Source organism: Vespa crabro, chromosome 9 (genome assembly GCF_910589235.1).
Source record: "Vespa crabro chromosome 9, iyVesCrab1.2, whole genome shotgun sequence".
Lineage (NCBI taxonomy): Eukaryota > Metazoa > Arthropoda > Insecta > Hymenoptera > Vespidae > Vespa > Vespa crabro.
This window is the reverse complement of record NC_060963.1, coordinates 8,745,569-8,764,746: the sequence shown is the minus strand read 5'-3', so window position 1 is coordinate 8,764,746 and position 19,178 is coordinate 8,745,569. Positions and strand designations below refer to the sequence as shown.

The 19,178-nt window shown below is 31.4% G+C and overlaps 4 protein-coding genes across 12 annotated transcripts in view; 2 read left to right on the top strand and 2 right to left on the bottom strand.

Moving 5' to 3' along the window:
* The first annotated feature begins 153 nt into the window (after positions 1–153).
* On the top strand, positions 154–1,904 carry LOC124426975 (heparin sulfate O-sulfotransferase). Its single transcript, XM_046969331.1, has 7 exons — positions 154–435; positions 550–779; positions 864–949; positions 1,061–1,199; positions 1,273–1,370; positions 1,430–1,587; positions 1,669–1,904. The coding sequence occupies exons 1-7, from the start codon at positions 324–326 to the stop codon at positions 1,878–1,880; spliced, it is 1,035 nt and encodes a 344-aa protein (XP_046825287.1). The 5' UTR covers positions 154–323; the 3' UTR covers positions 1,881–1,904.
* Positions 1,905–2,178: 274 nt separating this feature from the next.
* Positions 2,179–3,569, bottom strand: LOC124426977 (N-terminal Xaa-Pro-Lys N-methyltransferase 1). 2 transcript variants are annotated; one of them, XM_046969338.1, is made up of 4 exons: positions 3,035–3,569; positions 2,725–2,908; positions 2,541–2,649; positions 2,179–2,450 (listed from the first exon to the last, which is right to left on the bottom strand). In XM_046969338.1, the coding sequence occupies exons 1-4, from the start codon at positions 3,215–3,217 to the stop codon at positions 2,228–2,230; spliced, it is 699 nt and encodes a 232-aa protein (XP_046825294.1). In that variant the 5' UTR covers positions 3,218–3,569; the 3' UTR covers positions 2,179–2,227. The 2 variants fall into 2 exon arrangements, with proteins under 2 accessions (XP_046825294.1, XP_046825295.1); XM_046969339.1 differs by having other exon boundaries at positions 3,050–3,568.
* Positions 3,570–3,883: 314 nt separating this feature from the next.
* Positions 3,884–8,877, top strand: LOC124426976 (PRKC apoptosis WT1 regulator protein-like). Of its 5 annotated transcripts, none has more exons than XM_046969335.1 (10): positions 3,891–4,036; positions 4,154–4,259; positions 4,345–4,493; positions 4,576–4,705; positions 4,875–4,971; positions 5,434–5,541; positions 5,706–5,746; positions 5,834–5,878; positions 6,586–6,742; positions 6,899–8,877. In XM_046969335.1, exons 2-10 carry the CDS (start codon positions 4,243–4,245, stop codon positions 7,082–7,084), a joined length of 930 nt encoding a protein of 309 aa, XP_046825291.1. In that variant the 5' UTR covers positions 3,891–4,036; positions 4,154–4,242; the 3' UTR covers positions 7,085–8,877. The 5 variants fall into 5 exon arrangements, with proteins under 5 accessions (XP_046825292.1, XP_046825291.1, XP_046825288.1 ...); XM_046969332.1 differs by having other exon boundaries at positions 4,845–4,971; XM_046969336.1 differs by lacking the exon at positions 4,154–4,259 and having other exon boundaries at positions 3,884–4,036; positions 4,845–4,971.
* A 125-nt stretch (positions 8,878–9,002) lies between these two features.
* LOC124426973 (dual specificity protein phosphatase 10-like) overlaps positions 9,003–19,178 on the bottom strand; it is a 49,205-nt gene continuing 39,029 nt past the window's right edge. For 2 of the 4 annotated variants that reach the window (XM_046969329.1, XM_046969328.1), the window contains exons 5-6: positions 15,932–16,333; positions 9,003–12,436 (exon numbers count right to left, since the gene is read on the bottom strand). In XM_046969329.1, coding sequence (XP_046825285.1) covers positions 12,114–12,436; positions 15,932–16,333 — 725 coding nt within the window. In that variant the 3' untranslated portion in view covers positions 9,003–12,113. The remainder of the gene's footprint in view (positions 12,437–15,931; positions 16,334–19,178) is intronic. The other 2 variants (XR_006942849.1, XM_046969330.1) reach the window with 2 other exon arrangements.

Here is a 19,178-nt window from a genome sequence, read left to right as displayed (position 1 = left end):
ATGGATTTAACTATGGAAATTCATTCTAATCTCGATTCTTTCAATGTAGTCATCGATAATACTAGACGCACAATTGAATATCGATATCGATTTTTTTGAAAAATATCGAATTATTGTTTCGATGTATCGACAACGATACACGCATTCGTACATGGACAATTGTGTACGTATTTCGATATAATATGTAATGCGAATCAATTTGTATTAATGTAAACGTTTTGAAACTACTTCGAATTACTTGGAACCGTTTGAAACTTTATTGGGAAAGTTCATATCACTTGAACTGAATAATAATGCATATAATGCTGTAGATCAACCGAAAAATGATACTCAGAAATTTTATGCCCCAATGGATTGTGATGTTAATATTGACTGTTATAATTCTCTATTTGAAGTTGAGAATAAATTTTTTGGAAGAGAACTACCAATCATTACGTATGCGCTATATTTTCGTGCTAACTTTTGTGACTCACAAACAAGTGTATTTTGTTAATATTTCATTTTGTTAAAGGTGATGGAATAACATAGAGTATCCATTCGTACTTCCAGACGATGCCGTTGTACAGATTCAAAATGAACTAAAAGATAATGTCAAATCCGATATACGAATATACAAGCCAACAAATTATGAGGAAATTGTTATAATATATAATAGAGTACCCAAAACAGCCTCTACGAGTTTTGTGGGTTTGGTTTATGATTTGTGCAAACAAAATAAATATCATGTTTTACATATTAATGTAACAAATAACATGCACACGCTTACACTTTTTAATCAGGTATTCCACATTCAAACAAATAATTTATTTGATTTTTTTTCTTTTTTTTATAAATTAACTTTTAAATTTTACTTTCAATCGTAGATTCAATTTGTAAATAATATATCAACATGGAACGCAATAAAGCCAGCATTTTATCATGGCCATATGGCCTTTTTAAATTTTGAGAAGTAAGTTATATATTACATTTAAAAGAATATATGACTGATTATTTAAATGACTTTATATTTTATATATTTATTCTGAAAATTTTAATCATATAGAAAGTTTGATTCTTTCAGATTTGGTGTAAAACAAACTCCTCTTTATATAAATATATTACGGAAACCTTTAGATAGATTTGTATCTTATTATTATTTTTTACGATATGGCGATAATTTTAGACCTCATCTCATAAGAAAAAAACATGGTGATACTAAAGTTAGTGAATAAATAATTTTTATTATTGTAATATATAAAATTATTAGTAGATAATTCATTTGTATTGTTATAGACATTTGATGAATGTGTCAATATTGGTCAACCTGACTGTGATCCTAATAATATGTGGCTCCAAATTCCTTTTTTATGTGGTCATGATCCAGCTTGCTGGTAAGATTTCAATGTGAAAATATATCTGTGTGTTATTTACAAATTTTATTTTACTATAGGGAAGTTGGAAATAAATGGGCATTAGAAGAAGCTAAGAGAAATTTACAAAGACATTATCTTTTAGTAGGTGTTACTGAAGAATTAGCAGAATTTGTACAAATATTACAGATTGTATTTCCACGATTCTTCAAAGGGGCGTATGAATCGTTTTTATATAGTAAGTTGATAAATGTTTATGCTTTAAGTTTATATATCGATGTTTTATTATTAAACGTGTAAGACATGAAAATATTTTTAGATAATAAATCGCATTTACGACAAACGACGCAAAAAATCGATCCGTTACCGGAAACAGTGGAAAAAATTCAAAAAACAGTTGTTTGGAAAATGGAAAATGAATTATATAATTTTGCTTTAACTCATTTTCATGCTGTTAAAAAGCGTCTCATAAGTGCTTCTCTTCAAGATATTAATCAACGATTTATGTATGAAAAAATACGACCTAAATAAAAAGCATTTTTTTATATCGAAAAATATTTTTTTGATTATCACATTCGAGATACTTTTATATAATTTACTCATGGTATCAGAATAAAGTTTATTATTGTATTGTTATGGCATTAGTCACTGATGATTCCCACTGCATGTGTTAAATTGGATTAAAAATTTAATGTTTGATTTATCATTATATCCAAATAAAAGCTTTGATGTTTATTTTAATTTGATAAATCTTGTACTATTTATTTCAATCAAAAATTAATTTATTATAAAAATATGAACAAAAAATAAGAAAGTAACATGAACAAAATTATTTTATATCCATTATTCTATTATCGATTATTCAATATTTTCACAGATTAGTTTTTTGGTTTAAGAGCAAACATATAAACTGGATATAAACCAGAAGGCATATAACGTTGTAATTTTTTTTTTATGCAAATCAATCCAGCTTTCTCAAATATACCTACTAAGTCTTTATATGGCCTTGTTACAGAAGAATCTGTTGTATCAAACTCCAATGCATTGGAGCTTGTTACATTGTCTTTTACAACTAATACACCTTTCTTTTTCAAACCTGACCTGCAAAAATTTATAAAAATTTTAAATATATAAAAACAATATTGATTATTAGTACGATTCCATTAATTTTGGAAATATATTTAAACTTACACACAATTTTTGAAAAATTCTATTAAATCATCATCACGAATATAACCTAGAACCCATTGGCACCAAATAACATCATACTTTTGTGGTTTTGGATAAAAATTTTGTAGCGCTTAAAACATTCATAAAAAGATATATAACGCATGAATTTTAATTATTTTATATATATTTATCATTTAAATATTACCACTACAATGAAAGTCTACTCTTGAAATACAGGTACTTAAATACGTTTTTGCAGTTTCTATAAATTTTGGATTCTGTTCTAATAAATCAACACTTTCAAAATGATTTATTAATAAGTTTTTTGTTACACGACCAATTCCAGCACCGCAATCCAATGCTTTTTGTCTTGATGGTGGATTTATTAACTGAAACCATTAATAATTATTTAAAATAAAGCATTTTTCTATTTTCTTGGAAATTTTAATACATAACTTTAATCATAGTTATAAGAAGTACAACATAGTAAACAAATCATTGGTTAAATTTTATACCTCTATATGATATACCTCAAATAATGAAAATAGAAAATGTGATGAACCATCTATATCCTTTTCTGATAAAAATCCAAAACCACCTAGCATTCCATCAACAGTAGGAGGAATACGATCCCAATATTTTTCAGAAGCTTTATAAAACCTATTATCAAGTAGTTCTGTATCATTTATTTCTTCCATGTTAAAATTTTATAGTTTTTTTTCGCGATGTTAAATTAGTTGAATAAACGTATAATCAAAAATCAATAAGGTCACTTTATTGCTGAATCAATGATTTATGATCAATATTTTGATATCGTAGTAATTATTTAAATCTCAATCACTTTAACATATGCTTTCATTCGTTAATATTGTGTTGTGTTCAGAATTATATCATACACTGACATTTTGCTTTTTCTATGTATGTAGATGTTAAATTTGATATAATAATTTTCAATATTACAATTTTTAAGAAAAAACAATTAAATACATGTATAATAGTTTTTCATTATTTTTTATGCCAAAATGTACACGTGTACTATTATTTTATATTTTTAAAAATAGGATTAAACAACCAATAAAAATGAAGAATTTTAGTTACTCTGGTCACATCCAATTACATTAGAAACTTGTTATTAGTTACTAGTGTCCTTATCCTGCATTGGCTAAAATATGTTCGTTTAAAATATTAAATTTTGTGTTTGTTTATGGACGTACAATATTTCATCAATTTTATTTAAATTAAAAGAATAATTTTCTTTCGATTAGTACTGAAATATTTTTCTTATCGCGTTTGATAATCACTGGTACATAAGTAGTTCAGAAAAGTATAAATGAAAACTACACTTTAACTAAAGTGTAACAACGATCAATACGCTTATCTATCTTTATACTGTATAATCGTTGCGGATTATACGTGTTTATGGGTTTCTTAGTGGTTGACAGCTGTCAATTGTGCATAGGTTGGTAGTGAGTCACGGCATTGGCATTGGATTTGACGAAGATAACTTAGTGCGACAGGTAATTAAGTAGAAAGTAATTGTCATTATTAGATGTACCTTAATGTATCGTCATTTGCACGCGCACTCATACTCACTCGTAGTTAAAAGCAGTTTATGCCTTATGAATTTCCTTTAGATAATCTAGGCAACCACTTGGTTCTTGGCCTCCAATTTTTCCGCTGATCTACAGCAAGTATCGCACAACATCACCTACCCTTTGTTCAGATGTCCAGCTTTTTTTTGTAAGAGTCCTTTTTACCTTGTTTGCATATTCATTGCAAGAACTATCAATATAAAGCAGAAGTTATTAGTAATTTTCGGTTTCAGCGACGTCACAGGTATGGCATCAAGCTCCGTAAGCCAGGAGGATTTTGATAATGACTTTGAATTAACATCAAGGAGATCTAGAATACGAACTGCTAGAGCTAGAGTTGGACCACCTAGGACAGGAGATACAGCTTCCATAACTTTTCAAAGTTTGTTATTTTTGCTATTCTACTTTTTTGTATTGCTTTATAAAATTTTTATTAAAATTGTAAATATCTTTTTTATTTAAAGAAAGTGCACCAGATTCGGAAGAATCTCAAGGTATATGCAATTCTAGTTCAAACAGCGTACCTCCATCAGAACATGATGGTCAGCAAAATAAGCCCATTATGAGGAAGCAAGACAAACGTGTAACTGGCCGGTGAGTTCTATGAATATAATTGCTTTTGCAATCTATTCAAGGTAGTCAGAATTGTTTTTGTTTGAGCATCCACTGCTAGCCAATAGATCCATGATAGAATTTTTTATATTTTGCTAACATTTTCTGGATCTGGTTCTAGTGTCTTTAGTGTCGTATCCTGTTTGCATAGGCCAACGCATATAAACAAGGGAAAGCAGCAACGTGATCGACGGAAACTCAGAGAAAAAAGACGAAGCACTGGAGTTGTGCATTTACCATCGACAGAGGTTTGTCACTCTTTGAAACTTGGTTTGTCGTGCCTTGGCCCTGACGTCTGCATACACACCTTTAATCTCATACTTGTTAATATTAATTTATTGAATGTGTACCATGTTTTCTAGTTGTCCCAAATTTAATTTCTATTTATGTTTGGCATGTTTACATCGATTATTGGAAAAATTTTCATGCAGTGTATAATTGCAGGATTAAATATTTAATTCTATATTTTGCAGCAATTCATTTTGTTAATGTGATTATGATAACATAATGTGAATATGGTAACATATTTCTGTAAGCATCAGAAACTTGCTTAAATATTAGATAAAAATTATGAATCTTAATAGTTAGATTTTCATATAGATTTGCACATAGATTGACAGTGCAACATCATTTCTGTTATAGTAGTATTTTTCTACTTGAAATTTCTTTTTTTGCTTTAGTATAATCCTTTTAGTTATTTGCTTCTGCAGAGTACAGGAGGAAGTACAGGAGAAGATGAAGAAGAACTCAGTGGTACTTGTCTTGAAACAAAAAATAATACACATCATAATGAGTTCCTTGATCATGAACTCATTGAAGTGAGTATCTATAATCAAATTTTTGTTAATATTAATGCAATATTATTAATAATATAACTTGTTAATAATATAACTGTAATATAATCTAATAATATTAGTGCATAAGCATAATATTTTTGTTATAATGTTGGTTTGTTTATACTTTAATTAAGTATGTGTTACAGGAACGAAGTGTTAAAGTGTATACACAAAGACGAAATAAAAGGTACGTTTTATTTTTTTTGCATAGTTATAGAGTAACAATTTGCTTAATTTAAGTAGTTATTTGTAATCAACTGCTACTGCTTTCTAGGCATTACCGTACTTCATACAGGTCATGTTTAATTACACACGGTTGGTAAGTGCACTACTGTACACCAAAACGTACAATTAGGCACAACCTGTACGAATTACGGTAATGCTCCTAGAATTTGATAATAACGCAATTTCATATCGAGTATCGATAAACAAGCAAGATTGAAAATTCATATTGGGTATTAAAAACATAAGGAATGTATATTCACGCTGTGACCATATAAATGTGTAGACTATAATTTTTATAAATTATGACATGTGAAATACATTTACAAATAATATATATACATATATATATATATATATATATATATATATATATATTATATATACACATGTATATATATACATGTATATATACATGTATATATACATGTATATATACATATATACATATATATATATACATGTATATATACATGTATATATACATATATATATATATATACATATATATATATATATATATATACATATATATATATATATATACATGTATATATACATATATACATATATATATACATATATATATATATATATACATGTATATATACATATATATATACATATATATATATATATATATATATATATATACACATGTATATATACATATATATACATTTATATATATATATATATACGTATTCAGAAAGGGTCGTGCCTAATATATTGTTTTTAGACATCATCTAATCATTGGGTATTTAAATATGTTATATATCTAAACAAATAATATTTTTGTTTTAGTCATTCAGATTTAGAAGCAGACGATGAAGAGTTTGATTCTCTTAATCAATCTGACAGTGTTAATCAATCTGACCATACAAATCATGAGCCACAAACTTCATTAAATATAACAAACAGACCAAGATTACCTACACCTACAGGAGATAATCCACACGAAGTAAATAATTTTGAGTCTTTATCAAAATAATAAAAAGATAATGATAAGACTTTTACAAATATATATATATATATATATATATATATATATTTTATATATTTGTAAAATATATAATATATATATATATGTTTTTATGTCATATATAAACATTTTCAGTTAATTGAACGTGCTCAAGAAGAAAATAGAAGGCTTTTATCTCTGTTGGAAGATCGTGATCATAAAATAATGGCATTAGAAGCTCGTCTTTTACAGCAACAACACGAAATGGCAATAGAACGAGAACGTCTTCGCGAAGAAAATGCAGCACTAATTCGGGCGATGGCAGCTTTAGCAAGCAACTAATTTTCTTTTTTTCTTACATATAATATCCCATTCATTGTCGACCTTTGAATTATTCTAGAAATTATGCATAATTAATAAACTAAATATAATTCTAGTTTAAAAAGTAATTAAAAAGAGTGACTTAATGATGTTAACTCTTGCAGAAGAGTGTACTTTAAAATATAATTACGAATTCTATATCGTCAGGGTAAGCCACAAAACTAAAGAAGTAGAATCATATATTGTAAATTTTTCGGCAAGAAACAAAAAGTTGCAGTTTGTTAGTTTCTCTTGTCATAGACATTCTCTATTTTGCTTATATAGCGTATATTATAAATTCTAACGTAGATATCTTGTACAATTTTATTATTGTTCATATTTACAAAATATTTCATTATTTTTTATAGGTTAAAAGTCGAATACGTTTCTCTCTTCATTTTTTTAATGATGTTCCTTTATATATCGAATTTTCTCATACGTTCTTAAGGTTAATTACTTGTAGCCTTAAAATGAGTTTAAGTAATGAATGGAAGCAAAAAGAACGTCTTTACATAAAAGAATGACTTTATAAAGGTGCTTTTCGTTCAATGTTATTACTTTTTTCTTTAGAATGGTATAAAATTAATAATAATAGATATATTCATGTTTCACATGCTTCGCGTCTGACAAAGAAATGTTGGTAAGTATTGTGACGTAACGTTAATTGTAATGCATTATATGAAATCTTTTATACTATAAAAGATACCGGTTACGATCTATTTAGATGTTTATGTAAGTTTTCTACCTATGCGAATGAACGTGATTCAGAATATTTATGGTCGGTCGTTAAATTTTCTAATAAAATTTGCTCTTCGGTTAAGCGTGTAACAATGATTTAATGGAATAAATATCAAAGCGTTGTTTATATATACAACTTTTCTTTATTAATTAAGCAAAATTAAAGAAAGATAGAACGCGCTTGATCGCATGTGATAAAGAAACGCTATATGATATATCAAAGCACTTTATATACGTCAGTTATGAATTTGAGTGAGCAATTGAATGTATATAAAAAGAAAAGCACATAACTGACAATTCTATATCGGCTACAAAGTATTTAAATATATTGCAGTAGGTATCAAAAAGAGGATTAGAGAAATTGTATTTGATTATATTAAATTACCTGAAAAAATTGCGCGATGTATATAGATACAACTATATATATTGAATTAAAAAAAAAATTAGAAGTAAGTTAATTGACATAATTTTTAGTTAGTATATGTTATAGTTATCGATCTTGTTATTTAGTTTAAATTTTGTCATAAGCATAATTGTAAAGCAGGAGACTGAAAATGCCAGTAATTTTTATATGATAAGGATAATGAATTAAAGAAGGTAAAAATATGCGTCGATTCTATTGTATAATTTCAGTATATGCACAATAATCGTTTTATTTGACGCTTTGAGCTAGTGTAATGAATTACTAGCTAAAATATGCAACCAAGACAGAATATTTGTCTATTCTTTTTAATTCTTTTTAATTCTTTACGTATAGATCAATGTAAAGAAAATTGTACTAAAAACTTTGTTATAAGGAATATCTTTCTAAAATACTGATCTTTAAATTCTATATGATTGTTCCTTTTTGTTACGCTTCGGTTAAGAAGATTAATTAATCTACTATACTTATTTCTTTTTTATAGAATTGCACTAGGCAGTCTTAGTACTTAAGAACTAAAAATTGATTATAAAGCGTATAGTGCATGGATGGAAATGATTTTACAAATAAAAGTAAATCGAACAAATTATTTGAATGGCGGACGAACAAAGCAAAAGATTCGTTAAATCACTACATCCCAAACCTTTAATCTCTTCTTGAAAATCGGTATATAAGCAGGTACAAGTCGGAAGGATACTGTTTTATCTCTTTGTCATTACTATAAAGACAGTTCTATCAATATGAACTTTCAATTTGCATTTTTATTCATAAAATAACTAAATAAATTTTGATATAATACAATACTTGCACGCATTTACGCATAAATTACATACTATACTTTTTATGGTTTTTACTATCAATCACTACATATAGCTGTACATTATAAAATCGTTGGGATCCGATTTATAAGGATTACTTTATATTAACCATCACGGTGCATACCCTTTCTTAAAGTGTGCGTGCCGCAGATAGTATATATATTTTACTTTAATGACGTATAGTGCAAGCAAATTTTAACATGTGCATTAAGTTGCAGAAAAATACTAGCAATAAAGAGATATATCAACATGCTATTAACTTTTCTCGGACGATTCACGAGAATATGAACGTCTGTTAAAGCGTTATCATCATTACAGCAACGACATTCCTCGTATTTATATCGTATGCCGATATACATGTTTATTGTTAATATCTTCCCACTATTCGATAAACACTACATACATACATCCTCGTGATGCAACAGGTACTATTTTTTTCTTCTATCAATACATCTACCGACATTTCTTAATATCTCTCCCTCTCTCTTTATCTGTTTAACTTTTATTTTCACACTCTTTAAAACTGTTTGTCCATTTAATTTAGCCATTCACGTACGCACACAGTTTACAGTTCACGTATTTACATCGTTTCCTCTTACAAAAAAAAACAAAAGATGCCGGCAACTTAGAGACATACGTATGAATCACTAACTTTGTGCTCTTTTCTTCCTCTTACATACAGCTCTCAGTTTTTTTATGAAAAGGCGACGTATCCTTGATATGTACCGTTGCGAATATTAAAGACGAAATCGAAGGAACTCTTCCACTTTCGTTATCTTCAATTTTATTGTCTGCGATAGAGTCATCGTTAATAACAACGAGCTCCATATATATATATATATGATGATATAATGTCATATATATATACACATATATCATTCTGTACAGCTACTTAATCTTATATTTAAGCGAGATTGTAATAATAAATTCTCTTTCTAAAACGAATCTCTTTTCGATTCGATTCTTCCTAATAACGATCAAAGTTGCAGGAACTTATTCGCGTTAAAATTTCGATGTGAATAATGTTATCTTACGATTATATAATATGTAATACCCTATATGAAATATGTCATTACGAAAGCATCTTTTTTTCGTGGTTCGAGTGAACGAAGTTAGTTTGTGTTCCTCGCAAAGCCAAACGATCTCTATTTTCACTTACAAAGATTAATCCTGACTACCACCACGTACCCGTAATAGATTCTTAATACGTATATACCAACGCAACGTATGTTCATTTTCTTCTCGATGGTTCTTCATTAACGAGAAAGAAAAAAGAAATTTCTTCAGTGATATTTGAACATCATCGATTTCGATAAGGAACTCACTCGTTCTCTCTTTATTTTTCCTTTATTTCTATGCTGCTCTCGTACCATAGATATATACCATCTATCCCAACAAACGACTAGATCACGATGGTTGGACCACAACCAGATTCTTAAATGCTAAGGAGTTTAACGTCTAAGCTTTTCTCTTGGTTATAACGATATACATATTATTTATCAAATATAAACCACATTATATCAATTATCGTATAGACGCACAGATTACAAATAGACAAATGTAAAACTTAAACGTGGCTAATAATCGTCTTACAGCTTGTATGCGATGTTATTTATTTTCTGAATAATGTTCTCTCTCTTTCTCTTTCTACCTCCTTTCGTTTTTTTGTAAAACTCAATGCCCTTTCACAAAAATTTCTAACAAAATTTCATTTGCCAAGACAATATTTTGTTAATAAAATGTTCTTCAACATCATAACTGGCGATTTTCAAGTAGTGTTGTCCGCAATGTTTTTGTGAAACACGATCAAACGATGAATGGGAGTGAAAAAAAAGAAAGAAAAACAAAAGGAGAAAGTAATAAAAAAAAATAATAAAAAAAAGATTATTTCAATTCGATCAAATTAATAGATATATTAAATAGATATATCTCCTGTACAGCAATAATACCAAGTATCGTCACCATTATACGAAACACTGAATCTATAGATCGCCGCTTTTGCAAAAACGATTCTCAACGAAGTACATTAAAGTAGTCTCTGTGTATTTTTTGTTTTTTTTTGTTCTCTTTTTTGCTTTTTTAGTATGCTTTGATAAAAATACATATATCTTTAAATTCTAAATTTAATGTTGTCAGAAACAGTCTAAAATCAGTATTATTTGTCTATGCCAAACAACAGTCGTGAACACTTTTCACATAAGTACTTACAAGTTTAACCTTGCATTGAAAGAGCATGTTCTTGATAAAACGAAAGAAAAGAAAAGAAAAGAATAGAAAAGAAAAAACGATCGAACATCCTCTTTTTTTTCTTGAGATAAATGATAATTCGGAAATATATATCGTCTGGCTAATCAATTTCTAGGTGAAAATTTTGCAAATATTTCGTAATTAAAAATGTGCTCTCCCTTCCTTTTGTTTTCTTAATTTGGCATTCGTTCGATCAGAGATATTCTTTTACCCCTTTCTCTCTTTTTTTTTCACGCTCATACATTTAGTAAGTTAGTTGTTAGATAAGTAAATCGTTTGTAAATCGGCCTTTCCCTATATTTCGAGGGGGGAGTTGGCGATCATCAAGGCACGGTAACAAGGTAAACAAGTTCTCCCGCTAAAAAAGAACAGGAAGAACGATGAATTTGCGCGTTAAGATATGTACCGTTTCTTCCGCCTCGTCTCTTTATCTCTACACACGTTTTCGTCGTTTTGAATCGATGGAACGAGCATTATCGTTGTCCCTGTGTCCAAGAAATATGGATATGAATAATAATAATAATAATAATAATAATAATAATAATAATAATAATAATAATAATAATTAATAATAATAATAATTAATAATAATAATAATTAATAATAATAATTAATAATAATAATTAATAATAATAATAATTAATAATAGTAGTAATAGTATAGTAATATATAACAACAAAAACGAGCTTGCAGGTCCGTACGTTTCTTTTTGCGAGGTGTTGCATATATGTGTATGTGTATGTGTGGGAGTGTGTATGTCAGGCGCACGCACGCCTTACGCGTTCTTTCAAACGCTGCAACCGGAAGTAACTTCCTCGCTACTGTTTTGCTGGTGACTCCAACGACACTGATGACAACTCTTGGGTTCCTCCGTTTGTTGCGTTCCAGTGACACCACCAGACGCTCTTAGTCCCTGCTCTAATTCGAGAAGCTGCCCCATAAAATTTAGATTCGGACTGATAATCGGCCTTGCATTTTTCACCAATTTATATGCTTCGACCATTGACAAGCCTTTATGTCGCATTATGTACGCGATGGCGATCGTCGCACTACGTGAAACGCCAGCCTGGCAATGAACCAATACGCTGCTACCGGCTTTTCGTGCTTCCTCTGAAACAAATCAATAAAGTGCGATGCGTTAAGTTATGATACGTTTAATTATCAAAGGAAAATCAGTCTATACAATATTATAAGTCATAGTACAAAATTGATCGATTAGTCTATTGGCATAACGAGCAAAAAACGCGCGCAAAATTCATCGTTTGAAAACTCGTCGAGCTGGTTCGTCATCATTTGCACTGATCGAACTAAGATCATGTTGTAAACACATTGTACACGGTTAAATGCAAGTTAAACAGGCGATTCCGTTACGCAATAAAGGGGACGACGTTATCGTATCTCACCAATGAGTCACTGCCCGGATCCTTACGAATCGCACTCGCTTACTCTGTATTTTCACACACACGCGCGCGCGCGCACACATGTTTTTATATCGTGCTGGTGGTGCGATAACAAATGGATGTATAATCCACCCCACTACGTGCGGTATTTTTTAACACAAAAGAAAGAGAAGAGGCAGCCAATGACCGCAAGTAACAACAGCAGCAGACAAAGTGGTGTCTGATTTCTCGATTTATTTTTTTATTATTAAGTGTTACGAGATCGGAAACACCAAGGATGGTCCCCAATTTTTAGACACGACCACTAGGAGTATGAGTCTTATTATTTTTGTCTGTCGTTCTTTTGATTATATGTACGAGCTTTACACCACTTTCTTTTCGTAACGATCATTTCTGATGTGTGTAATATAGATATAGGTACACATACGTATATATATATCATGGTAAAAAAAATTAACATTTCTATTCCTAAGAATTTTAATTGAATTTTTTCAACACAGTTAGAGAAATGTTTTTAATATTCTTATCACTTCGAGATAAATACGCCTTCGTCTTCTTTTTCTTACGTATAAGATAACAGATTGATTTATCGACGTGTTGGCTCGAAACGTGAATCGTCGATAATGAAGATTCATTCGTTCTCGATGTTTCGTACGAAGTTCAAAGAGGGCCCTCTTCTTATTTTTTTAACGAAGGCATGATAAGAATACGACAAAACTTATCCGCGAAAAAATCATCTGGCGTGACACCGGTTTAGGTTAACAGTAGCAGGGCGAAATAAGGTTTTATGACGTTTTGCTTTTTCTGAGTATGAGAATTTTCATACGCACTTGCGAACGTCATGTACATCTGCCATGAGTCAGAGAGAGCAATCGAATAGAAAGAGAGGATGGTGCACACAAGAGGGAGAAAAGAAGAGAGAACGAATAGGAGGGACGATATCAGAAAGCAAACACGTCTAATGGAATAGCAGCAAACTATACGTGTATCGGGGATACCTGTCGTACCGCCATTACCCAGGTAAGTGCCGGATTTCAGGTAATCGAAATCCTCCCTCTCTCCCTCCTTATTTGCCATATCTGATTATACTTTCATAATTTTATTATAGAGATCTTACAAAAGAATTTCACAAGTCATCGTAATTAAGCTTAAACCCATAAACAATCGAACGATTATGAAGAATTAGTAAAAATTATTGGATCGAAATTATCATTGACAACAACAATAACAACAACAACAACAACAACAACAACAACAACAACAACAACAACAACAACAACAACAACAACAACACAACAACAACAACAACAACAACAACAACAACAACAACAACAACAACACAACAACAACAACAACAACAACAACAACAACAGCAGCAGCAGCAGCAGAAGCAGTAACAGTAACAACAATAATAATAAAACAACAACAACAAAAACAAAAACAATAAAAATAAAAATACAACAACCAGTTCGTGAAACGGTTTCATTTGAAAAAAGATATGAGCGTATCTCGGCCAGGCCTCGATCGCGTTACGCGACGTACTTCGATATAACGGAAACAGGGTGTAACCAGCCGTTTCCGGTGGACCATTCACCAAGCAGAGAGCTGAAGACGAAAGGCTTCCATTCATGAAACGATGACTCACATGCGTGCACAGTCGTGAACGCCGAGAGACCCGTTCTCTCCCTCGCTCCCTCTCACTCTTTTTCTCTCTATACTTCTCTCTTGCTCACTCTCAGTGCGTGAACGCGTGTGGGCTCTTTATATCGCGCACAGTTGGTATACACACGAAGATGAATACAGGCTGATACAAATATGATATATCTTTTTTCGCTTTCTTTCTCTACCTCTACATTTGTATCTTTCTATGCAGTGGGAATGACAATATCACTTTTATTATTTTTACTATATCATTTTTAACGAAATAGCAAGAAAGAATTGTTAATTCTTTCGCATCTTAAAATGTCCAAGTAATATACTTTCAGATTATGCTCGTTAACTCGATACTCTTACGAAACTGTACAAAGTGAATAAGATAAATGACTTTGTCACAACATAAGTTCTGTTGCGATTAGTTCAGACAATCGATTATCAATCGAACTAGTTTTCAAAGGACAAAGTTTTTTTTCATTATGAAATTTCACCCATTGGACTTGGATAGGATCCTAAAAACCTTCAAAGAATTGATCTCATCTGAATCAGCCTGTATAAGAGGAGAAACGTCAGGAACAATCACTGCGTGTGCGAGTATGTAGTAAAGACAGGGGTGTAGCCTGGTTCGAAGGTATACATACTCATACTAAAGCTGCAGGGCTTCTCCCTCTTCGGTGAATGTGCAACTGGTGGAATGTTGTACCTGGAGGCCGATCGAGGGGACCGAAGAACTTTCGGATAGACCCCTCTTTCGTGCGTCCCGTAAAACGGGTGGAACGCGTTTCCGACTTTCATCGAGGGTAGTATATTGCGACCTTTACAAAAACGCTTTGCCTTCTTTTTTCAAAGAGGGGATGAAAAAAACAGCTGACCTATGCTATTTGGAATAACAAAATTTCTATTCTACGTGATGCGATTACGAAATAATCGAAATTAAATCTTGATAATTAGGAATGTTGTTGTTGTTTTATTGATATTGACCTCTGGATTAGTCGTTGAATAATATGACGGAATTTTGGTTATTTTATATATAAGTAAACAACATTAGTGTTATTTACTGAGAATTGTGCCACATCAATATAATACTAAATTATATTATTGCAATCTAAACGTAAGTTTACTATACTATATTTTTGGACTGGTCAATAAGTTTGAATAAAAAATATTAATGTCGTTTGTTGAGATATAAAATATTGTTAATTTTTACATTGCTTACTGGCCATTCCATCATTGTAATTACTCTATATTATATATGTGTAATTACTCTTACACATATGTGTTCAGAGTGAAATACGTCAGAATGAGGTATGAAAGCATATGAGTATTATCGACAATTTTAGTGTTTATGGACACACCTAGTGGGCTGGAAAAATTACTCATCGAGAGAAGCTAAAATCATTCTCTCTCTCTCTCTCTCTCTCTCTCTCTCTCTCTCTCTCTCTCTCTCTCTCTCTCTCTGAATATATTATCAGATTTATTATAAATTTTTCATAGAAGCTTCAGAATTCAATAATTAATGTTATCGATTATAATCAAAGAAAAGTCAACTAACCGATAAAGTCAAAGGCTTCTTCGAAATACTGCTTAAGATTTTGATGACCGGAATCCGACGCAGGTATCTGTCTGTAGGTAATGCCCCTTTCCTCGTGATATCCTGGTAATTGGGAGGTAACGTTCAATACTCTAGTAGCGCCAAGGGCTCGAAGGAGTTGAAGATCAGCAGCATCTCTGCCGTTGCCAAGGTAAAGAAAGGGTAAAACACGAGATGCCGGATGGCTATCAATGTCTGCTGCTTGTGGTGTCGGTGGTCCCGAAAGACTTAGAACCGAGCAACCTGGACCAGGACTTGGACAACCGCTGACGGTTGTGGAAGAATTGCCATTACCACCACCGGACGGTAATAGGGTGTCCTCGCAGAATTCTCGATGCCGCCTGTGGAACTCTTTGTGTCCACCTGCAAATAAAAAACATAATAGCGTTATTATTACGAAGAAGCAATAGAAGCTGCTTTTCTTGATTTTATCGTTTCAAGAACGAAGAAATCGTTTCACGCGAGAGAAGGAAAAAGAAGAGAATAAACAAGGCTCTCTTTTATTTTCTTTTTCTTTCGTCGATATATCAAGAACTAAGGAGTACAATGGTATGATTCATTCGACTAGTTTCGCGAATGGCAAACGAGATCGTTCTACGAACAATTTCTCAAACTACTAAAACGATAAAGCCGTTCTTGCAGGTTCACGTGTGACACTTCTGTGGTGCTCGTCCGAACAAATTACGATGTACCTACTACGAAAGATTTGAAGAAGAGGACGAAAAAGAGTAGTATAGGAGATGGAAAGAAAATACGCGTGAGAAAGAGGGAGGGAGAACCATATACCCTGTGACGTATAAATGGTTAGGGTAAAAATAAGGAAATGTTGCTAGAAATCAGAGAGAGAGAGAGAGTGAGAGAGAGTGAGAGAGAGATCAGAGAGAGAAAGAGAGAGAGAGAGAGAGAGAGAGAGAGAGAGAGAGAGAGAGAGAGAGAGAGAGGAGAAATGGACAAGAAATGTGGGCTAAAAGTGTCTTCCTCTCCTGACCTGCAGCTCGTAAAAAAAGCATGGCCTGGCTCGACGATGAGTCACTCTCATGGCCCCTTTTCTCCCTTCTGGCTAGTCGGCCGACGGCCTTCCTCTTTCCTTCCTTCCTTCCTTCCTTCTTTCTTCTCTCTCTCTCTCTCTCTCTCTCTCTTTCATATCATCTTTCGTTATGAGATTATATTCTACTTTTCTAAAATTATTTACCAATTTTGTCTTTAATTGCCCTTAGTTTTTTAATTCTCCCTATTCTATTTAACTTTTAGTATTTTACATACATTGTCGATTACTCTTGTTCGAGATACCTGAATAGTTTTTAGTAATTTCCTTGGAATAAGTTTCATATTTACATGTTTACGTTTTTCGATCGATATATCTATCATTTACGAACGAGCCGTTCGCACGAGATCACCCTACATACGTAACGGTCTCTCAAAGTACGTTACGCGTCTGTCCGTTGGTTGAGAACAGGTTTGCCAGACGGTACACACGTCTAAAGAACAGACGCGCACCAGATTTCAAGAAAGTGTTTCGACAAAGTATACGCAACTCTTGGAAGAGTTCTTTTTATATATCACACATGATATTGACTCATATATCTTACGAAAAAAACCTAGCGAAATCGATGCTCTCGAATTATCGTAAAAACTTGAAATTTGCATATACCTAAAATAATTTCTCATTATTCCGTATTGCGCAGTATCGTGGATTTTAAGCGCAATCTTGGACCGATAGAAACTAATTATCTTCACTCTTTTTCCTATGTATTCGTAGAGATACACCTACTTCCTACATTTCGCGAAACTCCTAGAATTTTCCATTTCACCGTACATACATATGATATTATGTGCGTATATTACTACATTGTTTATTGATTATAGATCTTGGAGAAAAAAAGAAAAAAGAGCAAAAAAAAAAAATACAAAAAATTATGCTCATTATTGGAATTCATCATAATAATTGTTCATAGATTATTCCATGGAACGATAATTAGAAGCTTATTAAAATACAAACTAAACGAGTCATACATTTTTTTCTCTATGTCGGACATTGAACTAATTTAGTATTCGGTAAAAAACGTATACATATATCTATACTATTCACGATCACACAATGATGATCTTCGACCCTTTCCTAGGCTAGTTCTTTCTTTCCCTCTCGCTAGAGAATTATTTATACTTTATAGATATATCTATGTCGATCTACTTAGTGGCCCCGTTCGTGTTCAGGGTCGTAATGTCACGCGGCGGCCCATTGTAAGCAGAGAGAATGCAAATTACATTGTGCGTGTCTCCCACTTCCTCCCTCATCTCTTTTCTCTTTTCCTCTCCTTTCCTCTCCTCAATCATCCTGTGAACTTGCTTCGTCACTGTACACCTCGTCTCCTCGAAAATTATACACAATCAATTCTCATCCTATCGTTCGATCCCTTCTTTGTGATAGTCTAATCGAAAAAAACGAAAGATCGATAATCGATGAAACGAAAATGTTCGACTATGTGAAGTTTCTCTCTCTCTCTCTCTCTCTCTCTCTCTCTCTCTCTCTCTCTCCTTACCGTTTCGAATTTATTTGTATATATTAATATATTTTTCACCTCGAAATATAAAAGAAAGAAAAAGAAGAAACGATAATCGTATTATCTATACATGTCTTTTTTCCTAAATCATACGTGCCTTTTGATCGTTGCACTCGATGTTTAAAACAGCTCATATATTTTTTTTCTTTTTTTCTTCCTTTCTTTATCACGATCATTGATGACGAATTCCATATAGTTCGCGAGATGTAAGTCATCGTCCTTCGCTTATTAATTTTCGTATAAAAATGGCGTTAATATTTTTTATACAACAATAAACATTTCTTATTTACGTCAGAAACAAAAAGACGAAGCTAAGTAATATTATTTTTTTTATTGTACACTAGGTATTAAAACTGAAAAGGATACCTTTTTGTTTTGTCGACAATAATAGAAAAAACACGTCCTTTTGAAAGAACGATAATAAGACGAATGATTCATTACCTCGAAAATGACTAATGCCTATAACTTAAGATTTTAGAAGTTATCTAAGGTGTAATTTCATCTCAACTTTGTTAAATTAATAGTAAAATATATAATAGAATTGATCAACTATAAGAGCATTGTCACTATTGATAGTATGAATCTAGCATGAATCTTTACAAAATTAAGTATTATTATTGTTATTCAATATTATCTTTGAATAATAT